This window comes from Aspergillus steynii (genome assembly GCF_002849105.1).
Source record: "Aspergillus steynii IBT 23096 chromosome Unknown P170scaffold_5, whole genome shotgun sequence".
NCBI classification, from domain to species: Eukaryota; Fungi; Ascomycota; class Eurotiomycetes; order Eurotiales; family Aspergillaceae; genus Aspergillus; species Aspergillus steynii.
In genome coordinates, this window is record NW_020194402.1 from 39,104 (window position 1) to 64,639 (window position 25,536).

A 25,536-nucleotide genomic window follows, 5' to 3' on the forward strand; every position below is an offset into this window, starting at 1 on the left:
TCGTCCACTGTTAGACATTCCCCGTGATTCCCTTCGGTCATGGCCCCGTCCAAGATCAACTACTGCGTCTATGTCGACCCGACCGCGGGAACCCCTCGGGTCGGACACTTGGTTTTCGGCGAGGAACAAATCACCCCGCTGTCCTTTTCCTCCGGCACGCGTGTGTCCGATCTCTATCAGGTCATCGAAGCCGGCGACGAGAGGATCAGACCGGCGCCCGAGGAGGCCCTGTCGCTCTCCCAAGTGCAGTTGCTCCCTCCCATCTCCGGTCGCGACATTCTGGCCGTCGGGAAAAACTACGCCGAACACGCCAAGGAATTCAACTCGTCGGGGTTCGATGCCTCCGACAAGAATGACCAGCCCACCCGGCCGGTGATCTTTACGAAGCGCGCAACATCCATTATCGCCCACGGGGAAGAAGTCCTGCTGCACCCGGAATTCACCGAGACCCCGGACTACGAGGGCGAGATTGGGGTGATCATCGGCAAGGCTGGCCACCGCATTCGCGAGGCCGAGGCCATGGACCATGTCTGGGGATATACCATCATCAACGACGTGACTGCGCGCGAGAGACAGCGGGACCACAAGCAATTCTTCCTGGGCAAGTCCCCCGACACGTATTGCCCCATGGGACCCGTGGCCGTTCGCAAGGAGCACTTGCCCACCAATCCGCGGCTGCAGACCTTCGTCAACGGCGAGAAACGGCAGGATGCGACCCTGGACCAGCTGATTTTCAGCATCCCGACCTTGATCGCCTGTCTGTCGCAGGGCCAGACCTTGCAGCCGGGCGATACCATCGCCACCGGCACCCCCGTCGGAGTCGGGTTCGGATTCCGACCCATGAAGTTTCTGCAGCCGGGAGATGAGGTGCACGTTAGTGTGACCGGCCTGGGTACCCTCGTCAATCGCATGGCCACCGCCGATGCCCCCAATACCACCATCCAGCGCGTCCAAGCCCGATCCGCGATTCCACGGTTCAACCAAAAGACCCGTCAAAGGCACGGCCTGCTGCAAGTGGGAGGCAAGGAGCTGTTCTACCAGTTTCAAGGACATCAAGAGGGCGCGCCCGTCATTTTCATCCACGGCCTGGGCGGCTCGTCCGGCTATTTCACCCCGCTGGTAACGAGCCTGGCCGCGACGCATGCCCTATATCTGACCGATCTCGAGGGCCACGGCCTCTCCCCGACCAGTGCGCTGAGCGAGCTCACCGTCGCCTCGCTTGCCGCCGACGTCCGCGACGTCTACCGTCAAGCACGACCAGACCGGAAACCGGCCACGGTGGTCGCCCACTCGATGGGCTGCCTAGTGGCAATGAAGCTGGCCTTGGAATATCCGGAGTTGATCACCGGACTGGTTCTTATGGGACCTCCTCCGTCACGACTATCGCCGGCGGCGCGATCCGGGTGTTACACTCGCGCAGAGACGGTGCGCAACAAGGGCATGTTCGCGGTGGTAGATGATATTCTGGACGCCGGTCTGTCTTCCGCATGTCGAACGAAGAACCCCCTGGCAGTCACAGCCACCCGTCTGTCCCTGCTCGGTCAAGACCCCGAGGGATACGCAAAAGCATGCACGGCACTCGCCGGGTCAGCCGACGAGATTTTGGACCCCGCGCAACTGACTTGTCGGACCCTCATTCTGACGGGCAGCGAGGACGTCGTGAGTCCGCCTGCCGTATGTGATGCTTACGCAAACGCTATCCAGTCTTCTCGAATGAAGGTGCTTGATGAGGTCGGTCACTGGCATCTATTTGAGAATGATCGGGATACGTCCGATGCTGTGCTCTCTTTTCTTGCCGATCAGCAGTGACATTTCCGGCCAAATACACTTTTCGGAACGGGCCCGCGTTGGACTCGATGTAAACCAATTTCCTGCCACTGGGAGGATGGTACCAATCCCTACACCTAAGAACCCCTGATTGATTGAATGCTTTCATAAGCTGTCCAATCTACGAAAGAGAACGTAGATCAGCCAAAATCAAATGTAGCAAAGCTTGGAAAAGAACGATCTCCTCGACACAATTTCTTGCCAGTCAAACCCCGGAACATGGTGCATTTTGAGCGACAGAAAAAGTGACTAGAATCACTGCGCAGAATCGGTACATTTGTATCAGATTTCAAATATATTACTTTATTCTGACAAATAAGTCCTAAACCATGTTGGCTTGTCCAAAGCTGCCGCCGGCCGAATGAGCCCCGGGTTGATTGCGTCCTGGCCGAGCATCCGGCGAGCGCGACACCAGCACCTCTGTGGTCAGCGTGATGGCGTCCGGGTCGCGAGACGACAGGATATATTCTTCGCTGGAATTGTTGCCGCCTTTATGAGGATAACTGGTCGTCGTGGTCGTCGTCACGTATTCTCGCGAGGCCTGATGCGGTCGTTTCTGATCCGCCTCGGGTTCCCAGCCGCTCTGGTTTGCGCTGCGCAAGGTTTGGGAGCGTTGGTGACCGGATTGTGACAACGAGTGTAGGCGATAAGGCTTGCTTCCGTACGTGTACGGTCGAGTTTTGGATCGCGAAGCGTAGCTGCCCAAGACCTGCTTGAACAGCGGCTTCAGGGTCGGCAGACTACCAGCCATGATGCCCATGTTGGACTCGACACTGGACACGAATGAAGAGTCAGAACGACAGGCAGGAGATGGACGACGGAAATATATCTTACACAACCCAAATCGTCAGATCGGAATAGTCCCAGAGGAAATCGCCCGTGCGGCCGTAGTTCGGCAGGACGGAGACTTTGACACATGCGGCGGCACAGGCGCTGTGTGGCATCTAGTTAGAATGGGTGCATGCACAATGAAAGACCTGGCAACCTACAAGATTCCCAGACCCAGTATACACATCAACGAGGCTTTCACTCGGCGATTGACTTGCAAGTGCCTGTTCGGAGGGCATCGGTCAGCAGGTTGCTCGGGTTAGACCGGGGGATTGGAGGCATACCTCAGCATAAAGACTGGCAAGATGGCAAAGACAAGATCGGTGAGGATGTTGAGTGCTAAAATGGTCAGAATACTGACGTTCTGAATCCCTTGAACTATGGATCTTACCGGTGTTGGTATAGCTCAAGGCCAGCAGCTGAGGAGGCTTAAAACACTCGGACTTGACCGACTGGTCCCAAATCGACCGAATGTCCTTGCATTGAAAGATAAGAGTCTCGAATGCGTTAGCTCGTCTGCGATGTGCAGCATGAGGGTGCGATTGTTTCACGTACAAAAAAGCAAATGGCAGTATATAGGAACATCAGGACTTCTCCGAATTAGCGCCGCAAGTGAGAAATCATGGTTATCTGACTCACCGATCACGACCCATATAAAGACCTTGTATCCTCTACGCGGCGCAAATCGCAGCAGAAAGAGCCCGATGGAGATTTTGACCAGCCCAATTGCCCACATATAGATGGCCTGTGTGGCGAAATTCAAATGCGTGGCCATGGTGGCCGTGTCCAAGACGTAGGCTGTATGCCGGCCTGCGCCGTACCGAACCTCGGGGATAATAATGGCCCATCCAGCGAGTGACTGTGAACCATCGAAGCAGATTCATTAGCCAATGCCCTGTCACGACCTCGGATGTCTCTTACCAGTGCCATCGTTAAGATCATGGTGTAATCCTAGGTACAAGTCAGCGGTGGGTGCGGCGCCAGTGGTCCCCAGGCCAGGGTTCCTCACATCGAGTCCAACATTTCGAATGACAAATAGTCGAACGTAGACGCGGGCCAGGACAGTAATGAAGGCGCATCCGGTGGCTATCGTCGTGGCGGCGAGAATTCGTGGCCCTTGATTATCGTCCGGCAGGCCCGCGCCTGCTGGGTGAGCAATGTCGGGCATGACAGCGGCGGATCTTCGAAGGCACTCGATCACGAATCGATCATTGGAAAGGCTTTGGAAAAGAAGGCAATCTTTCAGTCACCCTGGCAGCGACCACCTTGAATTATAACTGGAACAGCTGGTGGTGTTCCAAAGAGAGTGTTCGTTGCGACGCTGTACAGCCAGAGTCCCAGGGCATGTCAAAATGGGAGACTCAAAAGTGAGGCCCACGAATCCAAAAACACGAAAAATTCAGGAACTGTCCGGTCCCTGGTGCCAGAGCTGATTTTGCAATCGATCAGAGAACCGCCCTGGATCCTGGATCCTGAATCCTGGCCCTACGATATGGCGCATCTCGACCAAACTCTCTGTTTTCTCCCCCAAAGTTAAAAGTCCAACAGATCCAGGGGAGCTATGGGTGACCCTCTGTTGCTGGCCAGTTTCCCTCGGCTAGGCAACCTTCTCGATCTCGCCTAAATTAAGCGGTCGATTTTGATTGCGTCCGTGGAATCGTGCGTGCAGCCGAAATTATGCCGCCGCCAGATATTGAGGGAGAAGGCCCGGCGGTTTCAGACCCCTGCATCTTTGGAATAGTTGATAACGGCCACGATTCCACGGTGGACAATGGCAATCTTTTGGCCAAAGCCGGCCAAACCTGACCAATGGGCCGCCGAGCTAGACAACTGTTCCATGCAAATGAGAACTTTATTGGGAATGACAAGGTTCACGCTTAGTTCGCCACCCTGGCCCTGGGCTAGTGGCTACTAGGCGGATTATGGCGTCCAGCGGAGAGCGAAATCGGAATTCGGGCGTGTCTAGAGAATGACTGGCCGCTTGCTAGGCTATCCAGCGTGATATCGCACCAGGAAGTCCAGAAAGAAAGCATCACCCACGCCGTTCGGAGCGATAGACGGCGATCCGTTTCGATCGCGGTGAACGGACTGATCTCCAGGGATGTCAATCCCCTTTGGCCATCCACGGAACCAACCTGCTCGGCGACCCTGGTTCCTCGGATCGCATCGCGCATGCGGTGGTGATTGGCGCCTGGGAGAAATGGGACCACATCGCCCGGGACCGGCGCAAACCCTATACAGCTCCACTCTCTTCGCAGATGCAACCCTGAGCATCCGCCCAGGCCGAGGCTATGGCATCTGGACCACCGCCCCTGGCGACTTGCAGCTGGTTCGGATTTATCCATCCCGACTCAAATTAACGCTCGTCGCTTCGCCCCGACAGGAAATCAGGGCTTTGGGCCGGTCAACCGATACCCAGCAGTAGCGTCGACCCTCCCTGCAGCGCCGCAGCCAGTCAGAGGCCCGACCGTGCATGTCGAGAGCATGGCACGATCCTTTCAATATATGCTTAGCTGAATTGATCCGGCCGTGATAGATGCCTCTCGCTGTCAGGAGACCGGGTGGGTAATTCTTTAAATAGACACGTCTTCCCCGGCCAGATCGATCTCTCGGCCTGTGCAGGTTTCAGCTGTCCGTCGTTCCCGTGCAAGCTCACGTCTCTCATTCGTGCCTCCCAGGACCTTTGGATCATCATGGTGGCTTTGCAAGTTCTCAGTCTGGGGCTGCTGGCGTCGCAGGCCTGGGCCATGCCCGCCGCATCGCAGTCCTCTGCCACGCCCACGCTCCCCAGCAGCGCCTCGAGCTCGACCGCGGTGGCCGCCTCCCAGCTGGACCAGCTGGCCGACTTTGCCTACAATGTCACAACGGACAGCGTCGGGGGCGGCTCGGAGAGCAAGCGTGGAGGGTGCTCCTTGCAGAACCTCCGCGTGCGACGTAACTGGCGGGCCTTCTCCAAGTCCCAGAAGAAAGACTACATCAATTCCGTGCTGTGCCTGCAGAAGCTGCCTGCCCGCACGCCGGCTCACCTGGCCCCCGGCGCCAAAACGCGATACGATGACTTTGTCGCGACGCACATCAACCAGACGCTGGAGATCCATTACACGGTATGCCTGCTGCCGCTGGACCTGACGGGGTGACGTGAAACTGACCGCGATCTAGGGCACCTTCCTCGCGTGGCATCGATACTTTATCTACGAGTTTGAACAGGCCCTGCGCAATGAATGCGGATATACTGGAGACTACCCGTGAGTACTGCACCGATGAAATGCCGGAAGTCGACGGCCGACTGACATCTCTCGTCCACTTTCAGCTACTGGGATTGGGGCGCCGACGTCAACAGCATGGAGCAGTCGCCCGTCTTTGATGGCAGCGAGACGTCCATGTCGGGTAACGGGGCTCCCATCCCCAGCCAGCCCGACGTGAAGCTTTATCTGGGCGACTATCCGGCCATCGACCTTCCCCCTGGCAGTGGCGGAGGCTGCATCACGAGCGGTCCCTTCAAAGACTATCGCCTGCACCTGGGCCCGGCTGTCCTGTCACTGCCCGGCGGAAATACCTCGACCGTGGACAACCCGCTGACCTACAACCCGCGCTGCCTGAAGCGCTCGTTGACGACCGAGATCCTGCAGCGGTACAACACCTATCCGAAGATCGTGGATTTGATTCTGGGCAATGACGCCGTCTGGGACTTCCAGATGACGATGCAGGGCATTCCCGGCAGCGGCTCGATCGGCGTGCACGGCGGCGGTCACTACTCCATGGGCGGCGATCCCGGTCGCGACGTGTACGTGAGCCCCGGCGACGTCGCCTTCTGGCATCACCACGGCATGATCGACCGAGTCTGGTGGATCTGGCAGAATCTGGACCTCCCGCGGCGTCGCAACGACATCTCCGGCACCGGCACGTTTATGAACAACCCTCCTTCGCCCAACACAACGCTGGACACCGTCATCGACATCGGATATGCCAACGGCGGCCCCATCGCCATGCGTGATCTGATGAGCACCACCGCAGGCCCGTTCTGCTATATCTATCTGTAATATATGGTTCAGGGGGCTGTCAGGTCTAGCGGGATTTGACGTGCCGCAATTACTCGTCGGCTGTCATCGCTAATAGATAGTTATAGTGTAGTATAGAGACTTAGACTTCTGGAGTCTGACTCCTCCACAACTCTCTTCATTAATGCCTTCTGAGTTCTTGATTTACGTCTTACACTCTGTCGTATCGGAATGGATCTCAATTCGTGTAAATTACAGTAGACAGCTGCCAGGACTGTTAGCTTGTTCTCTTTTCTGGATCAGAAGCCTGAGCTATTGTCTGCGAGCCTCGGCTGATGCAAAGTTTATCGGCGCATGGCGCTAGTCTCACCCTCGAAAGCCTCAAAATTGAGACTTCATCATGTCCGACGGACACGGCATTCTCCTATCTGATCATTTCTTAGGCTCGCTGATCAACGTTGACACTCAAACGTTGGCAGATCATTGCTGATCTGTCATCCGTGTCTGCGGCAGGGCTTCAACTTCCGATTCTCCCCCGTACGAACAATGAGCAATATGACACCACTTACCCTAAAACAAGGTCTGGCGCCATGACAGAACTCTGAAAGAGGCTGTTTGAGCAAGAACCTCACCCGGCAATTCCACCAATTGACGGCGCAACGTTTGCTGTCCGGCGCGAAGTGACTCTACAACATTCCTAAGAATGTACAAGAATCTAGCGAGCCGAGGATTTGATTTCTTCATGGGAGATCACGACTTTCTCTGTGAAGTAAGGGGGGGCTTTTTTCACATCCCATCGTTCCGCGGAACCCAAAGAAAACATTCCGAGGTGAAATCCTGCAATATGCATTGTCTTCATTGGCTATTATAGTAGAACCAGTCCTTTTCACCTCGATTCTTTCAAGGCTTTCATAATTCACTTGAGCTCTGTGGGTAGTCACCGTGCTAAACGCATTATCCAGGCCATGCGTACACATTCCCGCCCACAACAAAAAGGCCTGGCTATAAGCTGATCGAGAACCATTTTTCCAAGATCTCAGCTTGTTGTGTCTTCGGGTCGAATTCTTGAATGACTTGTGTTCGGTCCCCCATATTGATCTTCAATAGATGGTTGACCATCATGATTTTGCCCACAACACGCACCTCATCAGCCCCTGCGCAATCAACAGCATTTGGCGCACAATAGCGAGTATAATGGCCCTTTTCGCCACTTCGCAAGAATCTAACTGCAATCACATTTCCTCTCTCCCGCACCTCCCAGCTCGTAAACCGATTGATCACCTCGAAGTCGTCGGGGAACCACTCTAGTTCTGCAAAGCAATAGAAGGACATCCATTCCTTCTCGGGGCCATTTCGGTACTGATAGATCCACATTTTCTGGTCGGTTCGGGACTGATGAGGAATGCTGTCGAGGACGAGGCGAACCTCCTGCATTCCTAGATTTCGAACCGCATGTCCTGAGATCAGTGGCAGCGGACTTGTCGGCCCGTCGCCTCCAAAGGCCGCATCCAGATGCAACCGGGCGCCGGTGGGCAGCTGGACAATATTGACGATGTGCACCCTACCTCGTCGACGAATCAGCTTCTGCCTCTTTCAAGCGTCTGTGGCTTACCATCCTTTGAATTCTCCCACCGGAGCTCCATCCTGTCGATCTCGATTCCTCGCTCCTGTCATGTACACCTGGGATCGCAAGCCACGGAGTATATAGTAGAAGAATATGCTGACTTCCAGACAGTATCCACCCCGTCCAATCGGGTCGGCATCATTGGCGCCGAGCATTCTCTGGTAGAGCGCATCGGGTTCCAGTGAAACAGGATCGCTAGAGGAGTTATGTAGAGCGAGATTTTCATATGGATATCGGGTGAGTTGGCATCGGAATAAAACCGTCAGGGCTTCCTCGGTTTGGGGGAATGTCCACGGCGCTGGGATGTATCGCCCGTAGGACGGCGGCAGCGCCAGCGACTTCAAATAGCTGACAAGCTGCGCAGTGGAATAGGGTGACTGCATTCTTTCACGGCGTTGTCAAGTACTATGACAAGAGACTTTTACTTGGTGTCAGGTTGGCACGCTGTCTTCAAGGGATTTACGACGCACTGTGTAGGATGCTTGGCACGGTGAGTCACTGGCTTCATCGTGGAGCGCATGGTTTATGCCACCCAGCAACAAAGCAACATCGGATCACTCTGTTCCACTATAATGATGTTCACAAAAGCTCCAGTTCAAACTGCAATTCGAAAGATCCAGAACAGTTGGAACTTCCCCATACGTTAGGCCAGAGACCCCCAGTCACACAAAGACCTTCTCTGTAGGCTAGTAGTGTGGCCAGATTCCTCGAGATCCGATCTCGACCACATTTCCATCCGGGTCTTTGAAGTAAACACTACGCCCGCCTCGCTCCCAGTCCACGCGGCTCAGAATGGGAACCTCCTGGGCCTGCAAGTGTAAGTCCCATTGCTGCACCTCTGAGCGATCCCGGACGGCCAAACAAAAATGCTGCCGGAGAGCAATGCCCTCGCCATGGTCGGAGAGGAACTGGGAAAGAAGCTGTGGGCTAGGACCGTGTCGAGGAATGCTCCCGCCCTCGGTCTCAACGTCTGAGACGGTTTTGCCCAGTCCAAAGAGCAGCAGCGTGATGGGCCCTAGGGCAAATCCGGCCGACCGATCCTATAAATCCGTCAGCCTAGAGTACGGGAACACAAAGCAAATCCGGGACTTGCTGTTTCTGAAAAGGGTTGTAAGTTTAAGGCGTGTTGGTAAAATTGCGACGAGGTTCGGACATCGCGAACGTAGATGCAAGTCTCCAGAAGATGGGACAGTGGAGGAGGTCTAGTCATTTTGCAGCAGTTTTATAGGTTTTGCCTCTGGTTGGAGTACTATTGGTATTGAGTAGCGAAGTCTTAAATAGCACGACTGTTCCGGGGGGTGGTGGTAGATCAAGCTGGCCCAGTGAAGTATATATTCTTATGCAGCAAGCTTCTAGAGTTGCCTGCTTGGTCATCTTCGTATTCGGGAGATGGTTCAATCCACGCAGTCATTGCCGGAATTGAGCGGCTGGAGCTATGGGAAATCCAAGGATCCTGATCCCAGGGAGCACTGATCCATGATGAGAAACTGCCTCGTAATCCATGATACCAATGCAGTTCATATTGTGTTGATGGCCCCCTGCTCAGGTGACGGATGAGTCAGCCCCCGTAAGGACCGCGCATACCGCCAGCCGCATCGGGAAATCCGCTCTCGCTCCCGTCCGTCGGTCTCTCCGTCTCTCTCGTTCTCTCTTCCTCTCTTCCCATTTTCTCTCGACTCTTCCATCCAGCTCGTCTCTCCCCGCATCTTGCTTTTTCTGTTCCCATCGCGTCCTGTACTCGTCTAACAACGAGTGTGTCTGCGGCGAGATTCCTGACATCATGGATCCTGCAGCATGGGATCCACGTGCAACGCTACCATGGATCGCTCGCTGACATTGACGTGGACGCAGGAGTCGGGGGCCCTGATCCCCAGACAAAACCAGCTTTGTCAACGAACCAACTCGCCGGAAAAATGATTCCCTGCACCTGAGAGCCAACCAAGGGGCGACGCCCCGACCAACGGGCGGGCTACGAAAGGCAAGTGGCCCCGTCAATCGGCGCTCCCTCCACGTCAGTTCGCCGCGCATGATATCATCGTTCCTCGGCAAACACCCAAACTGTACAAAACCCGCACCTCCGTTTGGTTTGGGGAAAGGCCAAAGGAAGGGTCGGTCTTCATTCCCCTACCGCACAGTATCGCCAATTATCCGTATGGGGTCCCAATATTTCGAGAAGAAGTCCATTGCCAGCTTCTTGCGGGTGCTGGTGCGCATGCACACCCCCGTCGATCCTCACCCCGACGACGTCCTGGCCGTTCCCTCGCGCGACCCCGACCGCACCATCAAAGTCCATTTCTACCAAGACCCCGATGCCGTCGACGCCGCCAAACCCGCTCCGGCCGTGGTCAACTTCTGCGGCAGTGGATTCACCTTGCGATATTTCGGCACCGACGACGACTACTGTCATTACATCTCGCGTCGAACGGGGCGCGCCGTGCTGGACGTCAAATATCGCCTGGCCCCCGAACATCCGTTCAAAGCCGCCTTCGACGATGCCGAAGACGTCGTGAGCTGGGTGCGGTCGCAGCCCGATCGCTTCGACCGCTCTTTTCTCTCGCTGTCCGGCTTCAGCGCCGGCGGCAATCTCGCCTTGGCCGTGACTTCGTCTTCGCCGCTGTTCATGATCGGCGACGATCTAGACTCCCGACCAGAGTTCCACTCCGTGCTGGCCTTCTATGCCCCCATGAACCTGTCGCAGCCCACGCCAGAGAAGCCGCAGATTGACGACCGCAACCTGATCATGCGGAAGATCTTCCCGCACATCTCACACTTCTGCCACAAATGCCTCAATCCCGGGAGACTAGACACGGCCGACCCGCGCTTTTCGCCCATCTTCGCAGACCCGCACAATTTTCCGTCGAAGGTCCTGATCGTCACGGCTGCACAAGACCCATTCGCCATCGAGGGCGAGGAGCTGGCCGAGAAGATACGCCATGCCGACGGACACCACGTCGTCTGTCAGCGCATGGAACGCTGTCCTCATGGTTGGGATAAGAAGGCAAAGGACGGTACTCCGCAGGGCGATGCCAAGCGTGAAGCCTACGACCTAGCTGTCGACATGCTGCGCTCCTAAGGCAAGACGTGAACGGAAAGCAGATTGGTTGCCCCGTGTTTATGGATTCCGGCAATAGACCCACTTCATCGATGCTGTCTTATGTACAAGATCTCTTTTAGATACCCATAATGCATGACTGAACGATCCATCCGGTAATTGATTGACTCCCCCCACCCCCGATTCTCCCTGGTCTCGAAGTGTCTTGGCACTCACTGTTGGTAACAGGCAGAGACAAAGGAAGCCCGTTGGCTGCTTGTCGGCTGTCACATCCTCGCCCTACCTGGGAACTTCACAAGCGCAGTTGACTCGAGGACCTGGCCGACGTGTAGATTGTGGATTTCTCGCACGAGGTTGCCGAAATGTGGTCGAATCGATCTCGGATCCACGGCAGATATTGTGCCTGAGCCGCGATGAACGCCGGGTCGTGATCCAGGCCTGGATACCGCAGATATTGCGCTGTCGTTTCGGGGAACGCATGGCAGGTCCTATCGAAATCCTGCTCCGCCAGGTCGGCATACGTTAGAGTGTCGTTGAGTCCCTGGAGGACGAGCATGGGCGCCGCGAGGCGGTGCGGACCCACGCCGTTGTATCGTTTTTGCCAGTCCACGACGTCGGGGTGATGCAGCCAGCTGGTGTTCTTGTACAGCTGGGGCACTGTCAGGTTCCCGTACAGCACATCTCCCGTTTGCAGACAACCTTGCTCGGCCAGTGGAATGCGGCTGGCCACGATATCACTCACGTAGTCCTCCACGCGGATGGACGGCACGAGGCGTGCAATCGACTGCAGTACGTAGATGGAGACCACGTCACCCACGGGCCCGCCGCCGGCCAGACGGAAGGATCGCGGGATCAGTGACAACGGACGCAGGGCAGGGGCGCCGGACACCGCGCCCAGGAATCCACCCACCGCTGACCCGGGTCGCGCCTGGCGCTCGTTGGTGCGCCAGGCCGTGAGGCCGCCCTCGCTGTGTCCAACCACCACCCATTCGTGGCTGATCCGCCCGCGCAGCACCTTGCGAGCAGCGACGATGGCCAAGCTGACGTCGGCCGCGTGCAGGGCCCCCGACTCGTACATGAACCCCTGAGGGATGTCGCTGCCTTGTCCGGCATAGTCCGGCGCTACGACCGCATAGCCCTGCTGCACCAGCGCGAACGGACCTTCCCAGGCGTAGTAGAGCTCGCGGTGGTTGGAGGGCGCGCATTGCCGCGTGCCTCCCGCCGTGCCGTGGGCCCACGCGATAGTTGGAAGCGGCCCTTCGTCACCGGCAGGATTGGCGTACGGCAGCAAGACGAAGCCGCTGGCGGGAATGGGGCGACCGTCCAGGTCTTCGCTCATGTACAGGAACCGCGAGAGGGTTGTGCCCGGCGGCAGCGACCATTTGTCAGACATGACGTCCGGCGAAAGATCCTCCCACCGGACGATATCGCCGGCTGCGTAGGCCGACAGGTTGCTGGGATTGGCATAGAAAGGATCGGTGGAGACGTTGCCACTGACCCATTGGGCTTGCTCGGTGGCCAGGGCAGTCTTGACGCTGACCTGGCAATCTGCATCACAATTGTCGGGGAAGTCGACTCGGGGTGATGCATGGCAGGCAATGACCAAAGAAAGAAAGGCTAGACCAAGTAGAGAGCGATACATTTCGTCTGGACAGACAGGGCTCAATTCGACACTTTGGATGTACAGACCAGAGTCTAGGAGAGCGATAACAGATGTGAAATCTGCAAACCGGCCAGGACAATTTATACCCAGCGACTGAGAAAAACTGCCTCGGTAGACCGTGATGTCTAAATCCCGACATTCGCAGCCGTCCAGCAGAATAAGAGACGATCAACGATGCGGAGAAGCAGATGATTCCCCTCGTTGCTATCTCCAGTTCGTGGACGTGACGCTGACGGCCACCTTCGCGCTAGACTGCAAATAGCAGGTCGACCCATCGTGAAGATCGACGGACTTCGTTCGGAGCAGTTTCCCGAGGACCGTGGGCCCAGTAAATGGGTCTTGGATTCTTCGTTCAACGTACTACTGAAGAAAGATGGCCGGTTGGTTATGAATCATGATGCCCAGGAGACCTTAAAAGTCTCCGGCCTCCCATGAACATCGCCACTGATTCGGATCCTGCACGGAGTGCTGTGGACTCTGGCGCAGTATCCTCCCAATGTACCCAACGCGAGCTCACACTATTCGTCCTTTTCTCTCTCTAGATTAGGGAACACGAGCCCTACGAACAGCGATGCGAGAAACCGCCGCGAGTCAGGCATGTCATTCCATGCGACTGGTTTTGCCACCAAATACTCTCGGTCTCAGCACCCCAGGCTTATTGCTATTTATGTATCTTTAGTCCTCTACACGATCCTCCTGTCAGATAATATCAGCCGAAAGCTAGTTCGTGGCTCCAATTTTACGGTCAGACTGACTCAATGGTGTATCACGCGTTGCGCAGAACAGTTCCTTGAGGATTCTGCATGGTGAGTCGACTCATCTCTGACAGGGGTTTCACAGCAATGCCACGAGATAACGGGATTGGTCCGAACCGGCGATCCCACCTCCCAAGCCTTGCTTCGAAGTTTCAAGTCTTGCACATTTCTAGCAGAATCAGACCGGAATACGAGCGATGAGCCTTGTTAGTGCCACCCCGGTAGCTCTTGGCGTCCCAGAGGAGAGAGCAACGGCGCCGATCTGCCAGCTGAGAGGCTACGCACCTGTGTCTAGCGGGTCCCTTGGTGGGGATCAGGGAGCCCAATGTGCCGGGCGGCTTACAGCGAGCAGCATGATGAAAAGACCCTTGGTCTCGTGTCGAAGATTAGGAGGTTTCGTGATAAGATGGTTTCACCCCAAAATATAAGACCGCCGACCGGATTCTGCGCCGAGTGACACATCCTCCTCTTCCACGCCGGGCTGCAGGTCCTGCTCCCTTTCCAGCAATCGGTTCTGCTCATGATTTCGATTTTTTTCCTCGTGTGCTGGCTGAGTCTAGCCCTGTCCGTGCTGGCCGCCCAACCATGCTATAATCTCGACGGCTCCCAGGCCAAAGCCGACGTTCCTTGTCGCCAGGGCGAGACCTCGAATTGCTGCAACACAAACGATGTCTGCATGTCTAACGGCCTCTGCTACCTGCAAGGGAAGCGAGGGCTTGGACTTTCCCGCGGAAGCTGCACCGACCGCAGCTGGGGTGCTAAATGCTATTCTCCATGCTGTACGTGAACATATCAGTGGAGTTGAACTGATGTAAAGGCTGACCGGGTTTTCATCTTTAGCAAATGATAATCGGAACACCGGAATCCCAATCATCAACGTCGGGTTCAATGGCAACAAATCGGAATATTGCTGCGGCGCTGTGACGTGGAATAACGGCAAAGCAGGGTGTCTTCACGGTGGCGATCCATTCAAATTACCCTTCGGGCGTGCTATCGCGGGCGTCGCGGCTTTGGCGGAGGATAATGGCAACGGAAATGGCTCTACGGGAAACAACGACACAGTCGAACCTCAGCCAGGAAGTTCAAACCACGACGTTGCCATCGGCGTTGGGGTAGGTGTGCCCCTCGGAGTGCTGGCCTTGACGGCTTTCGGTTGGGCGCTGTGGGAACGACGTGCCCGACAGTCGCTGGCACACAACATGCCCATCCAGAATTATGCGCCGATCAACGACCCAGGCGTATCGTATCACCAAAGTGGCCCACTGGCCGAACTGCCCAACACGGGACTCCCGGCGCAGGAGCTAATGGATACGGGGAGGCAGGCCAAACCGGACCTTCAACATCGATGATGTCAACTGCACATGTATAAGTATAGACCGGACATTTATTTAAACCGATAGATTGCAAAGCACAACACGAGCTTGATCGAATTGATACAAGGACTGGATATGGCCGTTTTGGGCTAATCGCTTCAACCGAGCTCGCTGTAGGTGTCGAGTCGACGTCTCCATGGACGTACCCGAGGATATCATACACACAACAGCAACAAGCAACATATTACTTGTCGTTATTATACCCAGGTAAGTTGGTGGGCTACATTGTTATCTTTGACACCCCTCTCTTATCATTGTCTCTTTTCTTTGGTTCAACGCTTCATTTCCTCACCTCTGGACAGCAGTTGGTGGCCCGGACGAAATGGCACTGACATGGGAGACATTGGACCGCCCATCGTACACTATGATTTCTTCCTGACTGTCACTCGCCTGCTTTTCCCGACGGAATCCATTCTTCAGCGGATACGTGTCGCGAGCTCGACCGGACCGCACACCGCTCGCCGTCGTCGACCTTCTGCGCCATTCGCTGCCTGGGTTTGACGCGCCGGCATACTGGGCACTGGACCCCCAGACACCCGGGGCAAAATGCGTCAACAAAGAATTTAGCGCGGTGGCCGAAGCCGTCACGATGGCGAGATTGACCTCCACTCCCGATACGGTGTGTCCGATGTTGTACGTCGGGTCCGGGTTACCGGGCCGGAATCGCTGCGCGTAGATGGCCAAGCGAGCGATACTTAGGGCAGTTACACTGTTCATGCGGAGTTAATATTGCCTAGCAAAATGTTGCCAGTGTCACTTACATGACTCCTAAGCAAAGCACGCCCAGAATAGCCAGTTTCTTTCGCCGGCTCATCTGCAACTGCCAAACGATGATGCAAGGAATCACCAGCAGCCAGATATCTGTGACTATCGTCAGGCCCGCAGACCCCAAGAAGAAGCCAATCTGGTTGAAGCATTTCCCTCCTGTGATGGGCACCCCATCCTTCATCCCGTTCTTGTCCGCCCCTGCGGCTCTCTGTGCCGCCAGATCCATAGCCGGGGCTTCATAGACGTATCGCAATGGAGTGCACTGGAACAGATCGGCCACGAAGATGGCGATGAGCAATGCCAGGTTAACAGCAGTTAAGGCCCATAGATTCCAGCGCACGACAGGGCGACGGTCCTGGAGACGAAAAAGGAATATAATCACAGAGGCCTTCACAATGGCCAAGATAGGGTTGTACAACAGCTGATTGGCGAGATTGTACTTTTGGCCGGTGATCTTTTGCTCGATGGACTGGGGAGGAATGTCATAGATGTGGTATCCTTGGTAGGTTAATCTAGTGTCTGAGTTCTGTTAGCCGAGGCAAGGCGATCGGATTGGCCATGGCCCTTACAGATCCAAATTGTCACCGTCTGACCTACTGCCAGCAGCCAGGCTATAACAATGAGACTGTCATCTATAGAGTCATGAGAAGTTGTCGACATAGGGCCGCAAGCAAAGACCGACTTACCCCAGCCAAACTGCCGAGTCAGGCCTCGGGCCCAACATCGCAAGCCGACCACTAACGTGCTCAAGATGGGGAAAACGAGGATGATGGCATACGCAGCATCTTGGATATTCTCAGGCATCGCGACTTGCGGCCATGCATTATTATGCCTGCATGGAAGAGTAGGGGAGTAGGGAATAAGGGGTGGTCGCGACGAGAACGAAGGAGAATTAATGACATCCTCTCCAGGACCTTCCCTTCGGCTAGAAAGTGATCAGAATTCCTTGCCGTCTGCAAACCCGGAACACCTATAATGGCATGCATCTGGATTTAGAACCTCCGCAGCACAGGGATGGACATCCTGGTCGCGGTGGGTCAATCCTTGGGGGCCATCATGGCGTGAATCCACCGAATCCGCCGTCCTGCCCGGCAGATCCAGCGGGATTCCGGTTGGCTCCGTACAAACCGACTCGTTTCCACCCTCGAGATTGCAGTCTCCACCGACCTTGGCCAACTTAATCCCAAGCGACCATGGTCTGATGGCGAGCGGCGCCTCTCCCCGGCCACGGTGGTTGGTCTGAAAAACCCCGAGTTCCCCATCGACACCCTGGTCAAGGGAAAGAAAGGACACCCCCCTGCCGGCGATCCCCAACTAATAGTGGAATCCTGCTCGTCATGAAGTCCCCTGCCCTGGCCCTTACGGCTGTCCTCGTGGTCGAGGCGATTGCGGCAGCATCCTTTGACTTCGAGAATCGCCAACTGCGAGCAAGCGATCTGCAGCATCTGGACGAGCGCGAGGCGGCGATCTTTCGCTCGGATCAGAATGCGACCGTGAGGTCAAGCTGCAAGGTTTTCCCGGGCGATCGCAGTTGGCCACGGCCGCGGACTTGGGATCTGTTGGACAAACTGACGGATGGAGGCCTCATTGCGTCTGTCCCGCGGGCCTCGTCCTGCTACAGCGGGCCAAGATACGATGCAGACGACTGCAAATTGTTGACGGATCAATGGACCGATTCATACTTCCAGTAAGCGTCTCTTATTCCAGAGGTAGGGAAAGACACCTCTGACCCAGAATCCAGCAACAATGACCCCATTGAGATGCTCTCGCCCGTCTATCAGGGGCTGACCTGCCAGCCGACCACGAACCCGAAGGACAACTGCACGCTGGGTGGGTATCCAGCCTACGCGGTGAATGTATCCAGCGTGGCTGATGTGCAGCTTGCCATCAACTTTGCGCGCCACACTGGCGTCCGCCTGGTCGTCAAGAATACCGGCCATGACTTTTCGGGCAAGTCCGGCGGTGCTGGCGCGCTGAGCATCTGGACGCACAATCTCAAGGGTATCGAACACATCCCCGAATACAGCGCGCCAGGGACCAATTGGACGGGGGCAGCCTTTCGTGTAGGCGCCGGTGTGCAGGCCTACGAGCTGTACAAGGCTGCGGATGATTACAAGCTGATGGCTGTGGGCGGGGAAGGACGAGTAAGCTGCCGAGCGATATCTGGGAATAGAGTTGTGCTGACGATAAATATAGACTGTGGGAGTTGCAGGTAATAAGCCAAATACCTTTTGACATTGATATATCATGAGTCCATAGTGCTAACGGGATTGCAGGCGGTTATGTTCTCGGAGGAGGACACTCCCCACTTAGCTCTCTCCACGGGCTCGCGGCAGACCAGGTATTGTCCATGCAGGTTGTCCTACCTGATGGACAGTTCGTAACGGCCTCCTTCACCGAAAATATCGAACTATTCTGGGCTCTCCGCGGTGGTGGTGGCAGTACCTTCGGCATCGTCACTTCCGTCACCGTCAAGGCCTTTCCGACCATCCCAGCAACTTCGTCGACCTTCACCTGGTCCACGGGGGCCAATCTGACGCACGAAAACTTCTGGGCGGGATTCCGTGCCTATCTGGACCTGTTTATTCAACATTCCGACGCCGGGATTTACTCCTACTTCTTCATTCTTCCCTCCGACGGCGAGTTCACCTTCCTGATGCAGCCATTCTTTGCACCCAACAAGACCGTGGCCGAGACCAACGCCCTCCTCTCGCCTTGGTTCAAACGTCTGCACGAGCTAGGCATCCAGTTTACCCCCAAGACGCAGTATTTCAACACGTTCTACGAGGCCTGGAACGCTTCCTTCCCGCTGGAGGTTGTCGAAAAGACCCATGTGGCCACCGGATCTCGGCTGTTCCCCCGTGCGAACTGGGAGGATGAATCCAAGCTGAATGCGACATTCTCCGCCATTCGTGCTTCCTCCGAGGCCGGTCTCACCTACATTTCTTTTAACATGGCCCCGACCCTCGCCCGCGGCGGTAACCCGGACAACGCCGTCAACCCTGCCTGGCGCAAGGCCGTCATGCACGCCCTGTCCAGCGTCAACTGGAGTGACGACTCTCCGGTGTCAGAGATCAAGGAGGCACGTCACAACTTCACATATGGACACATGCAGCGGTGGCGCGACGTGAGTCCTGGGGCGGGGTCCTACCTGGGCGAGAGCGACCGGATGGAGCCAGATTTCCAACAGTCATTCTACGGCGATCATTACGATCGCCTGCTCCGATTGAAGCGAAAACTGGACCCCTACGATGTCTTCTGGGCTGCTACGGCCGTGGGAAGTGACCGATGGACGGTCAAGACGGAGGATGGCTTACCGACGGAGAATGGGAAATTGTGCCGCATCTCGCCATCGGATATTTGACGAAATATGGGCTAGTAAAAATTAATAATGCATATCCTTTTACTGGAACGAAGCAGCCTAGGTGGGCAAATGTCTAATGCTCCATATACTCTCCGGCCCCCGCCTGTGTGCTAGCCTGAGTTTGGGTTTTTCGCCGAGTCTTAAAGCACTCCTACCAGCCAATGTCTTGTGCACTGGGCGGTTTGGGCCTGGTTGCAACTCCGTATTCGCGTGGCAGCTGCCAGAATCTAACGAAAGAGCACCTCCGAGGGCTCCGGTCGCATATTGACCAGCCGTGCTAAATGATCGGGCGCGCAGGATAAATTGCTTTTTATTCCGCCGTCGCTCGCCCAGCCCACTACGCAGTAGTTAGTCGCATTAGTTTTTGACAGGGAGGCGCTAAATCCTGCTGCTGTCACTAAGTTCTTTCCACGCTGCTGATCGCAATCAAAGATATTCGCCTGTCGCTGAGTTTTGTTCATTGGAAAAATGTCTGTCCGCATGATGTTTGTTATGCGTATGCACGTATGCACGTATGCGATCAGTCGGACAAAACGGACAAAATCCCTCCCCGGGAAACTAGTCCTCTGCTGTATGATGTACCAGAGAGAGGGATTGATAAGGTCGGAAATCGGGTTAGAAGACATGACGGGGCCTGCAGGGAGTCTCGCTTGCGACATCCCTGTGATTAAACGTCTTCTTGCACTTATGCCGGCAGCGAAGCCAAAAGCGCCATCCCGAGGCCCTCTGGGACGGTATTTGATGTATCTGCCGCGAACTAGCAAGGATCATAGAAGGCAATTATAGCCAATCTCCCCATATTGCATATTCTTCTGTACTTGGAATTTTATCGCATAGTCTGGCCGCATAATGTCAGTTGCGGATTCTGTTGCTGCAGAACAATATCAGCTGGAATGCCGCTCATGCTTGCACGGCGGGTAGGTAGAATATATAATTTTGATCGAGGGAAACTGCTGCCTTTCCCACCCTTGAATCAAGGGGGCGAGACTGGCGGAATCCATGGCGCAGTGATTAGACCAATGCCAGAACTGGATTCTAACCAAAGCAGAGCACTGAAGAAAACATAAAACGGGAGCTACATGCGCCAGCTCCGGTTGCAGAAAGGCTGAAAATTCCGATCAGGATACACATGGTGGCCACCTGTGTTAGGGTTCTATCTGAGCCAATGAATGCGAAGTGACAGAATACCTGGAAGACCCGCGCTTTGGACGTTTTGGAAAATGCTTCCCATCGGCCAAGAGAGCGGCGAAGAAGCCGCTCATCTTTTCCTCGAGCCCTCTTTCCTTACTAAACCCATCGGACGGTGGCTCGGAAACGACTATTCTCCATTTATACGAGGCTATACCCGATTCTGAGGTAGATCCTATACCGAAAGCCATGACAGTTTCACAGCATCATACGAGAATGAGGGATTTTCTTTGCAACTCAAGAAATGGCAGCTTTCATTGACATCTAACGAGTGGATGATATGATACTTTCGGCAAAGAAATCAAAACGAATACAGTACTATCAAACCGGCCTTATATCCAGAAAGGCTACTTTCTCCCAAAAGACCTCCTTAATATCGAGATCCGAGGCTTTCGATATGCTACCTAGGAGTAGTAGCAGTAGCAGCGCCTAGGTGCAATTGTCAGCAGATGTTCTTGCGGTGCCCTCTCCAAGGTGGAACTTACTGCCAGCCCAATCCACCACACTCGCCCTTCTTGTAGTAGCCGCTGTCGCCCTTGCACTTCTTGCACTGCGGTTTCATTAGTGAGATCCTGGTCATGGCATTTCGGACAACATACGCGGTCATTGCACAGATCTCCACCCCCGGAGCCAAAGCAAACGTCGTCGATGTTACAGGCGCGGGCCTGCAGAGTGTGCGTCTCATGCTCAGTGTTTACGGCGGCACCGTAGGCCGAAATGGCAAACATAGTGGTAGCGAAGATGGCAGAGAGCTTCATTTTGGATATCTGGTGGATTTGAAAATTGACTTGATGATTGATTTGTAGCTTGATGTAGAGATGTGAATGATTCTAATCGATCTAAATTGAAGACCCTGATGAGGGATTCGGGGCACTATTTATGTCTTTTGTTGAGCCTCTGATTTCTGAGCCTTCCCTGTCTTTCATGGTTCCACTTCTCTCTATACGAGTCGCTATTTTCGGGCTCGCATACACTGTCGAACCACGGCCCTGCGCGTCGCTGAGTCTGTTACTAGCAAGGGGGATTGCGTATTATGAGACACAGATCGCTGCGAGGTATACCGAATTCAACAGACACATGCAAAGATAACACCTTGGATATACTACCGGGGTTCGTATTGTGGCTGTCGATCATCATGGGGAAGTGACACGGTGGATCGTCCCTTGCAGGCCGCCACTCAGGGCCTGTTTAACACGAGATCGGCTCTCTAAGCCTCTTCCGCGATTTATGTAATTTTCTAGCATCAAGGTTCGGGCAAGACTCGTATTGCGGCTTCTTGAAGACCAATTGGATTAGATAAGGTGGATGATCGATCACATCTTCGTCATGAAGAGACTGCGGTTATGTAGTCCGTAAAATTGGTCTGTCTGTGGCTCATGTTCAATCATCAGGCTGTGTCTAACGACTGCTGAGTTCGGAAGTATTTTGCGAGGATTTGACGTACTCATCATGCAGGTTATATGTCATCAAAAGCTACGACTACCATGTAGATTAGCTCGACAAACTTGGCATGCGGCTCCAGATATATATCTAGGAGCAATAGCGAGCACAGGCGCGGAGAGAGCCGAGGAATGCCAACCGTTTCTATGAAATCAACAAGGGCCATAGAGTGCGTTTAGCAAATTGGGAGGAGGGTATCCATGCTCATGGTGTGATCTTTGCTCTCTGGTTGTTTGAATGCACTTCTGCCGCCTGAGGCACCAAGGCAGCCAATTGGGACCCCACAGATGGCCCCAACCCACATTGTCGAGATGCACGACAGTGATTGGCCCTCGCAGTGCTATCTTTAGCCCAAACTGTCGATCCCTTTCCCAATGCGGTGTCAATTCACGAGTTGGTCGGGCGTTCCTGAGGCCAAGAGCCCTCCTGGGCTCAACATTGGTGAATGAACTCGCCCGGCACACTGCTACCACACAACTTTCGGGCTGAGTATTTCTCAATACGAGCTCTCGACGATCTTGATGACCGTCCATTGAGCGGCAGGCTCCGCATCATATACGAGAATGAAATTAGACTCGTGTTTGTGGAATTGCCTTTGTCGGGTACTATGATGTAGAGAACCGGGCTTGAAATAAATGGCACCCCATCCCGCTGAAATCAGCATGTCAATCTTCAACGATCTTTGCCTTTCTCAGTTGTGATACCCCCCTCCGATCAAGAACAAACCATGAAGTTATCTTGGGCTTTTACTCTCGCATCTGCTCTGTGCGTGCAGGCCAGCTCATGGCGCGCTTATTATGGCCTCTCCACGGACGCATACCAGGCTAAGTTCGACGAGATGGTCGAGCAGGGATATCGACTTAACTCGGTCGATGGGTACGAGAAGAACAATGAGCCAGCGTTCGCCGTGATCTTCGAGAAAAGACCCACCACAGCTTGGTGGTCTCATTCAGGCATGACATCCGAGCAATACCAGAAGAAGTTCGATAAATACCTCAACCAGGGCTATCACGTCGTCCAGGTGAACGGCTACACCGTCAACGGGAAGGATTACTACGCTGCAGTCTGGGACAAGTCTCCCGTCGGTCCCTGGGCTTCTCGACATGGCATGTCGACCGAATGGATGCAGAAACACTTCGACGCCTATGTGGAAAAGGGCTACCGTATGACGCATGTGAGCGGATACGAGGCAGACCAGGAGGCGCGGTATGCTGCGGTGTGGGAGAAGAGCGATGACAAGGCGGCGTGGGAGTCGAGGGGGAACTTGACTTCTTCGGAATACCAGGCGACCTTTGACAAGTATGTGAGCAAGGGATACAGGGTGGTCGATGTCTCTGGATATCAGGTCGACGGACAAGTATATTACTCGGCCATTTTCGACAAGTCTTCTTCCGGTCCGTGGGTTGCGCGTCACGGCCTGGATTCACCCACCTTTCAGGCCGAGTTCGACAAATACAAGACCCAAGGCTATGTCCTACGGACCTTCAGTGCCTATAATGATGGAGACGAGCCTCGATTTGCCGGTATATGGGTGAAGCCAACTTAGACTTGGCCTCGTCCTTGAGGAAATTTTCGGTCTCGCACTATGTGGTTGAGTTGTTTCATGCCGCAGCTGGCCAGTTCATGATATCCTTCCCATTGGTTGCTTGGCTTTTGTTCAGAATGAAAATTTTGTTTTCTACGCTGAGTGGTATCACTCCAGACATCCGCCGCAAATCAAGTGTCCTACCTATCATAGCACCATATTGCACATAGAATTCATAGGCTATCGCTCCGTCGCGAATCTGTCACCACCCAGGTTCTAGTTTCCCGAATCATTCCAACCTGACTTGACTGACTGTTTGCATCCCATGCGGATGAGGTGGAAATGGTCGTTTGATTGCCCTGTCCGGGGGGGATCGGGACCAAATCATGAGCATTGCCAGAGCCCGTTGTCTGCTCGGTGCGCTGCGAGTGTGAATTGGAGTATTTGCCGTAGGTAGATTGATATTCGGCACCAGGGATACGCATGCCATTTGACTTCATCTGGTTGAGAAATGGTTTCAGCTGACCCCAGCATGCCGTTGCAATGCTCATGCATTGGACGACTTCCATGGCGACGGTGTTGAAGCAGTAATCGTAAGTAGGGTCGGCGAGGTTGGTGATGTCTTGGATAAGGACCAGCTCGGCGATGATTGCACCGATAACCCTAAAGACAGCCAAAGTGTCAGAAAGCAGCAACAGCATGTAAATTATGTAAAGCGATGGCATGTCGTACAGCACACGGGTTAAGAAGATGCTGGCGAAGAGAAACCGCTTCTTCACAGGCGCATGAAGTCGCACAATGAGAAACAGGGCTTGAAGAATTATAGACAGGTCGGTCACTAAATTCGAGCTGCAGAAGAAGTAATGCCATTTGGCCTGTCCGAGTGGGACAATTAGCAGTGTATTCTTCACAATCCTCGCGCTACTCACAGCGACTCACTGTGTTGATACAGCTCCCCTGCCAGTAATCCCATGTGCGAGGAGGATGGCATTGGAAGACCGTTACGAAAAAGGTACTCATCGCCCATGCCGCTAGAATGATCTGGACGGTATTGGAAAAGAAATGGTCTCGCGGTTTGGGAGACAAATTCCGGATGAAGAGACATAGGGATAGCTTCGATGTGTATAGACTGGCAATATAGAGGATGTTCGCGGAGTACTGTGCCTGGGGATTGTATATTGCCCGTCAGAGCCAGAGACAGCAACCAAAGGAGACAGAAAACAAGACAGCAAACCTTCATAACGACGTCGAATTGACTTTGCGAAATCTCATTGAAGCGGTCCCCATAGCCATTGGCCACGGCAATGGAGACCGCGACCGACTGGGCGGAGCAGAATACCTGAACCCGTCAATAATGGAGTCACGGGAGGATTTAGAGAAACCGAACGGATGGACCCATACCACCGAGGCGATAATCAGATAGTCATCGCTGGTGAACCGATGGACGATTCGATACTTGCTGATCAGCCGTGACAGGACGCTGAGAATCGCCGCCGTCAGAAGCGCCCAGGCCGAGGCGTTCACCGTAGGATCTCGACTGCCATTTGCAAACCGTCCCATGAAGGGCAACGTTGGGTCGCTGCAGGAGCATTGAGAGACATGTTGCGGTCTGCAGGACTGCCCAGATGCACCCGACTATACATAGTGATACATAGTGGCCGTCAGCCTCGGGCGCACTTCTTCTCTCACACCCCCTCTTCCGAGCGATCTGGCGCTTCTCGCGTTGATTATGCCGTGTGCCAAGCGACAGGGGATCGGGGCCGGATATCCAACGCCAGCTCCTTGTCCGTTGGCCGGTTTATGATTGATTGTTTCTCGACTGGCAACGCGCATCGCCCAATGCCCGTCCCAGGCACCCTTCCTTCCCCACGGCCAGCACCCTTCGCATTCGCTACGGGGAACAAGGACCTGACAGGGCATCGAGTCCTTCATCCTGCATACGCTAGCCTTTTAGTGCGACGGTGGACGGGAAGATCCTGGTTCGTGAGCCGGCCCATGCGCGCCGGCGTCGAGAGATCGTCGGCACAAGAGCGATAACCCCCTCGCTCGCAAGAAAGGTGCCAATAACATCGAGGCCTCCTGCGCTTGGCAAAGAAGCCCAGCACATCAAGCCTCTGCTTCGGGGCTTGAT

General features: G+C 54.8%; 13 protein-coding genes across 13 annotated transcripts; 6 read left to right on the forward strand and 7 right to left on the reverse strand.

Moving 5' to 3' along the window:
- Positions 1-19: 19 nt before the first annotated feature.
- On the forward strand, positions 20-2,089 carry P170DRAFT_437319 (bifunctional fumarylacetoacetate hydrolase/alpha/beta hydrolase family protein). Its single transcript, XM_024849339.1, has one exon. It carries the CDS (start codon positions 40-42, stop codon positions 1,807-1,809), a length of 1,770 nt encoding a protein of 589 aa, XP_024702763.1. The 5' UTR covers positions 20-39; the 3' UTR covers positions 1,810-2,089.
- A 60-nt stretch (positions 2,090-2,149) lies between these two features.
- P170DRAFT_447432 (integral membrane family protein) lies at positions 2,150-3,823 on the reverse strand (the record flags this gene model as incomplete). Its single annotated transcript, XM_024850875.1, has 9 exons — positions 2,150-2,600; positions 2,662-2,760; positions 2,817-2,879; positions 2,940-2,994; positions 3,047-3,152; positions 3,211-3,245; positions 3,295-3,514; positions 3,577-3,606; positions 3,665-3,823. The coding sequence occupies 9 exons, from the start codon at positions 3,821-3,823 to the stop codon at positions 2,150-2,152; spliced, it is 1,218 nt and encodes a 405-aa protein (XP_024702764.1).
- Positions 3,824-4,937: 1,114 nt separating this feature from the next.
- On the forward strand, positions 4,938-6,846 carry P170DRAFT_385139 (tyrosinase family protein). The gene is made up of 3 exons (XM_024845707.1): positions 4,938-5,759; positions 5,815-5,900; positions 5,966-6,846. The coding sequence occupies exons 1-3, from the start codon at positions 5,349-5,351 to the stop codon at positions 6,693-6,695; spliced, it is 1,227 nt and encodes a 408-aa protein (XP_024702765.1). The 5' UTR covers positions 4,938-5,348; the 3' UTR covers positions 6,696-6,846.
- Positions 6,847-7,532: 686 nt separating this feature from the next.
- P170DRAFT_437322 (arylamine N-acetyltransferase 2) lies at positions 7,533-8,668 on the reverse strand. The gene is made up of 2 exons (XM_024849340.1): positions 8,266-8,668; positions 7,533-8,214 (listed from the first exon to the last, which is right to left on the reverse strand). The coding sequence occupies exons 1-2, from the start codon at positions 8,658-8,660 to the stop codon at positions 7,656-7,658; spliced, it is 954 nt and encodes a 317-aa protein (XP_024702766.1). The 5' UTR covers positions 8,661-8,668; the 3' UTR covers positions 7,533-7,655.
- Positions 8,669-8,805: 137 nt separating this feature from the next.
- Positions 8,806-9,747, reverse strand: P170DRAFT_456348 (uncharacterized protein). Its single transcript, XM_024851612.1, has 2 exons — positions 9,371-9,747; positions 8,806-9,317 (listed from the first exon to the last, which is right to left on the reverse strand). The coding sequence occupies exons 1-2, from the start codon at positions 9,485-9,487 to the stop codon at positions 8,964-8,966; spliced, it is 471 nt and encodes a 156-aa protein (XP_024702767.1). The 5' UTR covers positions 9,488-9,747; the 3' UTR covers positions 8,806-8,963.
- A 682-nt stretch (positions 9,748-10,429) lies between these two features.
- Positions 10,430-11,350, forward strand: P170DRAFT_447436 (alpha/beta hydrolase; the record flags this gene model as incomplete). Its single annotated transcript, XM_024850876.1, has 1 exon — positions 10,430-11,350. One exon carries the CDS (start codon positions 10,430-10,432, stop codon positions 11,348-11,350), a length of 921 nt encoding a protein of 306 aa, XP_024702768.1.
- Positions 11,351-11,621: 271 nt separating this feature from the next.
- On the reverse strand, positions 11,622-12,971 carry P170DRAFT_359906 (alpha/beta hydrolase; the record flags this gene model as incomplete). The annotated part of the gene is made up of 1 exon (XM_024844385.1): positions 11,622-12,971. The coding sequence occupies one exon, from the start codon at positions 12,969-12,971 to the stop codon at positions 11,622-11,624; it is 1,350 nt and encodes a 449-aa protein (XP_024702769.1).
- A 1,296-nt stretch (positions 12,972-14,267) lies between these two features.
- On the forward strand, positions 14,268-15,096 carry P170DRAFT_361055 (uncharacterized protein; the record flags this gene model as incomplete). Its single annotated transcript, XM_024844450.1, has 2 exons — positions 14,268-14,526; positions 14,588-15,096. 2 exons carry the CDS (start codon positions 14,268-14,270, stop codon positions 15,094-15,096), a joined length of 768 nt encoding a protein of 255 aa, XP_024702770.1.
- A 312-nt stretch (positions 15,097-15,408) lies between these two features.
- On the reverse strand, positions 15,409-16,692 carry P170DRAFT_476154 (uncharacterized protein; the record flags this gene model as incomplete). The annotated part of the gene is made up of 4 exons (XM_024853322.1): positions 15,409-15,829; positions 15,882-16,407; positions 16,458-16,520; positions 16,575-16,692. 4 exons carry the CDS (start codon positions 16,690-16,692, stop codon positions 15,409-15,411), a joined length of 1,128 nt encoding a protein of 375 aa, XP_024702771.1.
- Positions 16,693-17,225: 533 nt separating this feature from the next.
- On the forward strand, positions 17,226-19,252 carry P170DRAFT_447438 (FAD binding domain-containing protein; the record flags this gene model as incomplete). The annotated part of the gene is made up of 4 exons (XM_024850877.1): positions 17,226-17,575; positions 17,630-18,032; position 18,062; positions 18,165-19,252. 4 exons carry the CDS (start codon positions 17,226-17,228, stop codon positions 19,250-19,252), a joined length of 1,842 nt encoding a protein of 613 aa, XP_024702772.1.
- A 1,592-nt stretch (positions 19,253-20,844) lies between these two features.
- On the reverse strand, positions 20,845-21,198 carry P170DRAFT_476156 (uncharacterized protein; the record flags this gene model as incomplete). The annotated part of the gene is made up of 3 exons (XM_024853323.1): positions 20,845-20,869; positions 20,926-20,990; positions 21,040-21,198. The coding sequence occupies 3 exons, from the start codon at positions 21,196-21,198 to the stop codon at positions 20,845-20,847; spliced, it is 249 nt and encodes an 82-aa protein (XP_024702773.1).
- A 1,154-nt stretch (positions 21,199-22,352) lies between these two features.
- Positions 22,353-23,618, forward strand: P170DRAFT_437326 (uncharacterized protein). Its single transcript, XM_024849341.1, has one exon. The coding sequence runs from the start codon at positions 22,608-22,610 to the stop codon at positions 23,424-23,426; it is 819 nt and encodes a 272-aa protein (XP_024702774.1). The 5' UTR covers positions 22,353-22,607; the 3' UTR covers positions 23,427-23,618.
- P170DRAFT_193354 (uncharacterized protein) lies at positions 23,533-25,048 on the reverse strand. The gene is made up of 5 exons (XM_024842716.1): positions 24,807-25,048; positions 24,640-24,744; positions 24,345-24,569; positions 24,138-24,280; positions 23,533-24,068 (listed from the first exon to the last, which is right to left on the reverse strand). Exons 1-5 carry the CDS (start codon positions 24,963-24,965, stop codon positions 23,639-23,641), a joined length of 1,062 nt encoding a protein of 353 aa, XP_024702775.1. The 5' UTR covers positions 24,966-25,048; the 3' UTR covers positions 23,533-23,638.
- Positions 25,049-25,536: the final 488 nt, after the last annotated feature.